At 58.2% G+C, this 8,849-nt stretch overlaps 1 protein-coding gene across 6 annotated transcripts in view; it reads right to left on the bottom strand.

Moving 5' to 3' along the window:
• Nucleotides 1–5,228: 5,228 nt before the first annotated feature.
• Syt12 (synaptotagmin 12) overlaps nucleotides 5,229–8,849 on the bottom strand; it is a 21,918-nt gene continuing 18,297 nt past the window's right edge. For all 6 annotated transcript variants that reach the window (XM_048807720.1, XM_048807717.1, XM_048807719.1 and 3 more), the window contains 2 exons: nucleotides 8,389–8,522; nucleotides 5,229–7,019 (listed from right to left, as the gene is read on the bottom strand). In XM_048807720.1, the coding sequence (XP_048663677.1) occupies nucleotides 6,846–7,019; nucleotides 8,389–8,522 (308 nt within the window). In that variant the 3' untranslated portion in view covers nucleotides 5,229–6,845. The remainder of the gene's footprint in view (nucleotides 7,020–8,388; nucleotides 8,523–8,849) is intronic.

The following is an 8,849-nucleotide window of genomic DNA, read 5'->3' as shown; positions in this document are numbered from 1 at the left end:
CCCCGGGGCGGGGCGCCGGGCTGCGGGCGGCGGGCGCGGGGCAGGCCCGGCGGGGCAGGAATGTGGAAGGGGCGGGGCGGCGGGAGGAAGTGCGAGCCGGGCGGCCCGGGGGCGGCGGCCCGAGCGGGCGGCCAGGCCCAGGTGAGACGCCCCCGCCGGGATGCGGGGCGGGCTCGGGCGCTCGGGCCGAGTCCCTTTCAGCCGCTCGGGAAGCACGATTGAGCATCTGCTGTGTGCGGGCTCTGGGTCACAGGAGCCCTGGGTCCTCGGGAGGGCACCCTGGTCTTGAAGGGGAGGAGACGAATAGCTGGGCCCCCTAGAGGGGCTGGGGTGCGGACAGGGAACGAGGCGCCTGGCCGGCTTCACCTGGGAGGGAAGTGGCTCTGAGCGAGCAGTGACCTTTGCCGCATGAACGAATGAATGACACCGAGCACAGCACGGTCCTCCTTCCAGGTGTTTCAGGCCAGGTGGGAAGGGGGTGGCCTACCCTGCCCCCTCGTTCAGCACCCGGAAGCCTGCTGCAGGTGGCTGACCACTTGTTTCACCTTGGCTGGCACGTGATCCAGGGAAAGCCATGGAACCTTCCATTCATAAGGTGCTTAAAGCATGGTCTGACGTGTCGGGTTCTTCGGGTTTAACCAGCAAAGATGGTCCCAGTTTCCAAGGGCCTGGGTCCTGGGAACTGTTCAGGACAAGGTCCCTGCTTTGAGAAGCCCTCAGCCTAGAATGGGAGAGAGGCAGGACCTTAGTGTGATAAGACCCACACCAGGGAGGGACAGGCAGACAGGAGTAGGGGAAAGGGGCTCCTCACCCAGGATGGGGGAGTCAGAAAACCCTTCTTACAGGAGAGGCCAGAGTCTTAAGGAATGAGTAAAACACGGTGGAATGAGAGAGAAAAAAGGGTGTTCCGAATGAGGAGGCGGCATGTGGCATGGTATGGAGGCAGAGTGAGGGGAGCCCCGCCCCCATCCTTCCCAGGGAGGGTGGTCGGCACCCTTTGGTTGGGAGCTGGTGCTTGGAACACTTTGGATGCCAGGAATAAATCCAATATCAAACTGGAAACTTACTGTCACCTGACCTCCCCACCCCTGTTAGTGACCAGAGTTTAAACCTTTAAAAAATGAACCCAAGCTGTCTCCTCAGATCTTGGACTGGACGTTGAAGTGAAGCTTAAGGGAACAGGGCAGAGGCCTGTGCGTGAGGAGGCAGAGCCCCACGCCCCTCATTCCTGTCCCAGCTCACCCTCAAGGCTGGCTCAGCAGGCTGAATGGAGCTTCACCTGGACGGAGGGAGCCTCCCCAGGACGGCTCCACCTTTCAGGTGTCCCTACCTCCCCGAAACTACCACAGGGCTGGGCGGTGACTGGCTGGGCGTGCCCCGCCCAAGGAGTGGTGAGGAGGGGCCCAGTCCCCCACGATCAGCTGTCAGCCTCGTCATCGTCATCGCCTGTGCTCCAGGCTGCTGTCATCAGGCAAGCTGGAAGGCAGGTGGGGCCAGACTGAGGGTGGAGGGAGCTGAGAGTCAGGCCTCCGTTGCTATAGGAATAATCATCCTAATGACATGCTTGATGGCTGTCATGCTTTACAGTTTCTCTGAACTTTGCCTAATAGTCACAGTGCCCATTAATGGAATGCAAACCATGTGCAGGAGGTGGGAGTTTTTAGTCCCATTTTGTAGATGAGGAACCCGAGGCTCAGAGAGGTTAGTCCTTGTCTGAGCTCCACAGCTAGTAAAAGGCCTAACTAGAATTTGGACCCAGGTGTGACCTCAAAATCAGACCCCCAACATCACCCCTCACGTGGGTTACTGCATTCAGCTCTCAAACTGCAAGGTGGGCAGGGCCAGGGAGCTGCCTTCCCCATTTTATGGATTTGGGAACTGAGTCTTAGAGAGTGGCCACAGATTGTCTTAGGCCAGCAGGACCAGAGGCAAGATTTGATCTCCTGATGTCCAACCCAGCCTCACCCCACCTTATGCTTGTGCTCCTGCAAGAGGCAGATTAATCATTGGGCCATGACCATCTGCCTGGTTGGTGAATTTTCCCCCAATCTTCTGGACCACATTGTTTTCCTGGAGTTTACTTTTGGATGGGGTGGTGCCCAGGTCACACAGTCGGCCTGGCCAGGGCACTGTTTACTATTTTGCTGTTTACTGTGGCCACTGTTGATTTTCAGCCTGTGGGTGACTCAGCCCCTCCAGGCCCCGTCAATCCTGAGCTGGGAGTCCTTTCTGAATCCAGCAGAGTGAATGACTGCCCCAAAGAAAACACGGGAGGAGCAGAGAGGCTGGACCAGCCCTCAGTCTTGCAATGCAAGGGACCAGATAGTATGGTTTAGCCCCAGCCAGGGCATGGCCACTTCAAGGGCGGGGACCATGGTAGACTCATTGCTGTGCTCCAGTGTGTGTCAGGTGGGCACGAGCTGTGGCTCAGGATGTTGTGTCCAAGGGAAGGCCTGGCTGGCTGAGCAAGGGGTGGGAGGAAAAGGATGGAGTGAAGAGGAAGAAGGCGGCAGGCAGGTGTGCTGGCAGAAAGGAACCAAAGCTTGCTGGGATGAGTGTGTGACACACCAGAGGGGGCCTGGCCAGGGCACTGTTTATAGACTGCTCCTCAGCCCCTTCCTGCTCCCCAGCTTCTGCCCCATTCTTGACACCCTGTCCCCACCTTCCTGAGTCTGATTCCCAGGAGTCTCTGCCTGTCCCAGTCGATTCTCTGCTGCCCCCGTGTGGTCTCTGCGCTGCCATCACTGCAGTTGCCTGCTGGGCCTGGGGTTTCCTGCTTGGGATATGGGGTGTTCCTAGGTGCCTGAATGAGGAAGGAAGTGCAGGCCAGGGGAGCAGAGCTTCAGAGATGCCTGGGTCCTGCCCCTGGGTTACCTGGAGTGTAGCTTACAAAGCACTGGCTCCATACACCTCCTCTGGACCCTCCCCTCTCATCCCAAACTTCAGATCCTGGTGCTCAGCCTGAACTTCTTCACCCCAAACCTTGACCTCACATTTGCCACATACCTACTGCGTGCCAGGAACTTGGCCTGTGTCATCCTATTCCACCTGATGAAGCATGTACAATTCCTACACTTCTTTGACAAGTGGGGAAACTGAGACCCAAAGAGGGCAGATTATTTGCTCAGAGTCCCATGGCTGGTACATGGAAGAGCTGGGCCTTGTGGGTTCCAGAGCCCATCCACACAGAACCCCCCAAAATCAGAGGTGTGGGGGCCTGATTTTTTTAAATATATGTTTTGATTTTTAGTTGTAGTTGGACACGATACCTTTATTTTATTTATTTATTTTTACGTGGTGGTGAGGATTGAACCCAGTGCCTTGCATATGCCAGGTGAGCGCTCTATCGCTTAGCCACAACCCCATCCCTTGATGAGCTGTCTTGTTCCATATCCTCATTCTTCAAGTGGAGAGACTGAGGCCCCAAGAGGGGAAGAAACTTGTCACACAGAAAGTAAGCAGCGGACCAGACCCAGGCTGATGGCAGACGGAACCTGGAGGGCCTCTTCTTCCAAGCCCCCTTCGTCTGGCCTCCTCCAGGCCAGCCCCAACAGCCGTCCCTGCCGCCTCTCCCTGCCTTATTGGCGTTGGACTTTCTGGGGGGATAGTGGGTCAGTAATGGGGTGGAGAGGCGGGGAGTCCTGTGATCCAGCTCAGTGCCACTTAGCCTTTTAGCTGGTTGTCCCTGTGGACGCATATAGCAAAGGGGTAGAAGAGAAGTGGGAGCCAAGGTCAACCATGGCTGTGACAGTGGCTCAGCCCATGCAGGCCTGGCCCAGGCCATGCTGCTGGTCAGGTCAGTGACCCCCACACCTGTCTCCTTTTGTCCCAGACAAAAGGGGCCTGGGACCCTGCAGGCCTGTGGCGGGGGGCTGGAGGATTAGGGGAGAGGAAGGGACGGGAGGAGAGGGGAGCCTGGGGAGGGGGTCAGAGAAGAGCTGGAAACCAGTCGAGAAGATCATGAGACAAGATGGGGAGAAGCAGCTTTTCCCAACCTGGGGGGACGCCTCAGTTTGTGTCCTGCTAAATGAACCCCAAACCTAAAGGAAGCCCAAAAGCCTCCTGCCTGCCCCTCACTGATCAGGAGCATTGTCACCATTAAAGCTCCTTAGTGACCCCCACCCTCCCTCAGCGCTGCTTCCAATGAGGATGCCTCCCTGGCTCCGCACTGCCAGTATGACAAGGACCTTCTGCCTGCCTAGGAAGCCTAAGTCCCCAGAGTCCATCCCCGGGGTTCTCGGGCCTCGGTTCAGGCATGTCCCTAGATGCGTGCAATACCTTTGTTCGGGCAGTTTGGGGCCCCCTCCCTCCTCCATGTACAATGCTGCCCTGTAAGGCCACGGCTGCTGCTCCCACCTGCTCCAGGAAGCCCTCCCTGGTCTCGGCCCTTTCGTGTCCCTGGAATAGCCTGTCTTCAGTCACCTCTGTCTGCACAGTTGACATGGGGCTTCCACAGAGCCTCCTGGTGGGACAGGCCTTCTGGGGGGTTCTGGGGATCCTTACCCAGCTCATCCTTTTCCATGCTTGTGGTCTCCCAGGGAGGGAGGGAAGGGGGAAGCCAGAGCATCCTGGAATCCAGAGGAACATATCTGCTGCCTCTCAGTCCCATCTCTGGGAGGTGAGAGAAAAGGGCAATGCTGCCTAGTGGTCAAGGGCATGGGTCCTGGGCCAGAGAGCCTGAACTGGAATCCTGGCTCTGGGACTTTCTGACTGTGCCATCTTAGGCTGGCTACCTAGCTTTTCTTGAGTTCTCATCTATGGAAAGGGGATGCCAACAGCACCTCCTGCTAAGCGCTGTGGGCTGCAGGCCAGGCACCAGCCCTCACTGAAGCGCAAGGCCCTCCCCCTCTCTGGGCCTCTCCCCATCTCCGGCTCTGCTCTACAAGGGTGGGGAAGTTGGCCCAGGTTGGCCCACTCCTGCCCTTGGCATCTGCTATTCTCTCTGCCGGGAATGCTCCTGCCTGATCCACCTGACATGCTTTTGCCCTGAGGGCTCTGCTGAGTGCCACCACCAAGGAGTCTTCTTAGATTTCCCATCACCACCCTCCCCTGCGAGGGTAGGCTCGGGGGCTCCTCTTCAGAGCTTCCCAAGCAGCTTGATGGCATTGGTCCTATCGATGACCCCTCAGCCAGGCAGAGGCCTGCCCCGCGTACCCAGCAGCAGGGGAAGCAGGGCGTGCTGTGACCCCACGAAGCCTGAGAGCCTGGTTCCTGCAGAAGAGACAAAGGTGATTTGGGGCCAGGCAGGGCTCCCTGGATGCCCTGCTTCCTGCCCCAGATTTATTTTGGTTCTAGAATCATTCCAGTCAGCATTCTCCATCGCCACCATGGCCACCTGGGTACACAGTCCACATGTCATGCAGTTAGAGGGAGGGAGAGGGGGAAGGAGCAGGTGGGAAGGCATGGCCTGCACTGCAAAGCCAGGGGGTGTGTCCCCTGGCCCTGTGGTGCTGGCCAAGGGTGGACAGCCTGGCCTCAGGCTGGGTCCTGGTTGTGTTAAGTGGGTCCTGCCTCCAGCCCATGACCCTTCTGGGCACCTGTTCTAGCCACTCCTACCTCCATGTCATCAGCAGTAGCTGGTTGGACCTGGGTCTCCACAGCTCACCAGAGCTGAGGAAGAGGCAGTGCCCCTGTCATCTGTGGGTGGCTTCAGAGATGGCACTGCAGCTATGTACCCTGACCACCCTGCCCCCAGTCATCCCTGTAAAGCTGCAGAGCTGCCTCCTCATCCTGGGACACCTGGAGGGGCACTGCACTGGGGATGCAGCAGCCCAGTCCCTTTGCTTCTGGGCAGGACCCCGGGTTGGGGGTACCACTCCCCCCTCCAGAGCTTCTCCAGCCAATAGGCTGCACTGGACGAGTCCTAAAGCCACAGTGTTGGGGAGCTTGAGCCGGGATGCCCAGTGGTCTGGGCGTGGGAACCAGGCTACCTAAAGCTTCTCTCTTCCCCACAGGGCCCATGCTGAGGGACGCCAGCAAACATCTGGATCCAATGGCTGATTTGCATGGGAGCAGCGTGAGGACCTGGGTCTGGGTCTCTGTGGACCTCTGGCTCCTGCAATGGATGAGGATAAAGGGAAGGAGATTTCACAGAGAATAATCCTGGAGCCTCCATTTGGCCCATAGACTTCGGTTTGGACCTGGTCTCTGGGTCTCTTCTACAGCCCCCAGAGAGGCCCATGTTGCCCAGCAGGGGGCTGAGAACCAAGTTTGTGATGGGAATTTCATGTCCTTGCCAGTGCCTTGCTGTGCCCCCTGCCTGAGACACTCAGGCTGCTCCTACCCCTAAGTGCAGCTCCTTCCTTGTCTAAGGGGCCCTCCAAGTTCCCCCAGCCCCCGGAGCCTCTCCCCAAGAGTCTGCTGTCATTTGGCACTAGGCAGATTACCTGGGGCAGGGGGATTTTGACTTCCTGATGGCCCAGGGACCTGTGTCTTGTTCGTGTTTCCCCTGCCAGTTCCTAGCACAGTGTCTGGCCCCCAAGACTTGCGGGGGGGGGGGGGGTGTCCCAGTGCACGGCTTGTCACTGGCCTCCCAGGAGGTGGGGGTGGGGCTTGCCAGCTCTGAGAGGCCAAGTCCCTGCACACCAAGGACAGGCCTCATGAGGATCTGGAGGTGGTGCACAATTGGCCAGTGTCAGCTGCCCTCTCTGGGCCCCGGCCCAGCCATAGCTGGTCCGCAGCAGAAGACCCTGGGTTCCCAGACAGAGGGTCCAAGTTGGCTGATGGGGACTCCCAGGGGTACCCCAGTGTCCGCAGCTCCAGCTGGTCAATGGAGAGGGCATTGGATAGAGCGAGTGGGCACCAGGCTCTAGAGGCTCTGCTGCCCATCTGGACTGCCCTGGCTGCTAGTTTCGCCGGACAGGGTGCCACATGGACACAGGCCTGCGCAGTGTGGCCAGCATCTGGTTCCAGTGTGTGGTGCCCATGCCACTGGCTGATGGCCCGATGATAACGTGGCCCACGTTGTCCCCACGGCCGTCACTGCTGCTCTCAGCCACCGTCACACGGAGAGATAGGTCCTGGGGAGGAGATGACATGGGTACTGGGTTCCAGGAGCAGCCAGAGTTCCTCCTTGGCTCTTGGGTCCAGCCAAAGAACGCCAGACCCCATGAGGTGCCAGTGCAGCTCCCCAGTATTCACCTCTGATCTGGGGGGCGAGGGAACATGTCCCAGGTCGCCTGGCAAATACATGAGAGGCAAGGATTTGACCTAGATCTACCTAATTTCCACACAATGGCAGAACCAGACCAGGGGGTTCTAAGGCAGCCCAACTTCCCTGCTGGGCGAGCTTGGGCAGTGACTTGAGCTCTTCTACCTGTTCCTCCATCCATACAATGTGACGGCCGTCCCTACCCCCCAGAGCTGTTCCAGGGATGAAATGAGTTACAATGCCTGGAAAGGGGCTGCGGCCAGAACCTTGCAGGGGTCTCTTGTTTTCAGGAGTGTAATCATCCCCTTGGTCTGGCCACGGGGGAAGGGCCAGATGCTCCAGGTGAAGGCAGGAAGCCGAACCTGGAACCCAGCTGCCTGGCCCTCCTCCCCCAGGGGCCCTACAAAAGTCTCTTGCCCTTGGAGGCTATGAGTAGTGGCTCTGTGATAGCCAGGGGATAGCAAGGGCAATCTGTCCCAGGAGGGTAGCAGGGCTGTGATGGCCAGGACCGGCTGGAGATGCCACTAGAAACACCCACAGTGGGGAAGAGTTCTAAGTTTTCAAATTCAGATGGGACACCCTGGGTGGGGGAGATGAGGTAGCCTCTGCACAGCCCCAGAGCTATGGGGACAGGCTTTGACCCAAGGCACAGAGGACCTTTTCACTATCACAAGTGCCTAAGGATGGAAGGAGAAAGTGAGGGGAGAGGGTGGAGCCCCCATCCTCTGAGTCTTGTAAGCAGAGCCACCCATGGGCGCAGCCTCCCCAGCTGTGGTCTGTGACGGCCCTACTGGGAGAGGTCTCCCTACAGCATGTCATTCTCTGGAAGCTATGGGGGTGTGGGGTGTGCAGCAGGGCCTCTGCTGTAGAATTCCAAGAGAGCTAGGGCTAGAACTCTGGGCCCTGGGGGACCCCTACCTGTCTCCGGGCCTCCAAAACTGCCTGCACTGGGATCTGTGTTCCCCCAGGCCTGGCTGAGTGATGCTAAAGTCCAGGATGCATTTAATGATTAACGTTGTCTGCGGACTTTCCTGTCTTTTGTGAGCACCAAGAAAACAGTGCCCCTGTCCCCAGAAAGCAGTGCCCATGTCCCCAAACATCCCCTGCAGGGCCGGCCCCCAGTGGGAGCTCAACATGAGCTTCTCAACTAGAAAGATGATGACTTGAGGCAAATCATTTCCACCTCCAGGATCCCTGAGAAGCTGACCCCGAGGGCCACCGTGGCCCCACACCCTCACCTGGAGCACAGTGGCTGGCACCGAGAAGATCATGGCTTCGTTGAACACTGGGTTTGGGTCATCCCTCTTCACGGCTGTCTTCTTCTTGCTCATCTTCCTCCCATCCTGCAGCAGGTACACCTTCACAAAGGGGTCTGCAGGCAGGTTGGATGGAGGGTGAGTGCTGGCGCCACACTTGCTGGCACAGCCCTGCCCACTCTGGCTCGGCCCACTGACCCCAACACCCAACCCTCTGCTGTCAAAGTTGTCTCCACCAGCCCTGCCACTGGGGTTCACTTGTTCATTCATTTATAAGAGATGGGGTCTCCTTGTATTGCCCAGGTTGGTCTCCAGCTCCTGGGCTCAAGGGAGCTCCTGCCTCAGCCCCTAATCCAAGCAGCTGGGACTACAGATGTGCACCATGGCATCTGGCTCTATTATTTTGAAGCACTGATCTTTTTTTTTTTTTTTTTTTTTTTTTG

This window comes from Marmota marmota, unplaced genomic scaffold (genome assembly GCF_001458135.2).
Source record: "Marmota marmota marmota unplaced genomic scaffold, marMar, whole genome shotgun sequence".
In the NCBI taxonomy this organism is placed as follows: domain Eukaryota; kingdom Metazoa; phylum Chordata; class Mammalia; order Rodentia; family Sciuridae; genus Marmota; species Marmota marmota.
Note: the sequence above shows the minus strand (reverse complement) of the source record. Positions and strands in the feature narration are given on the sequence as shown.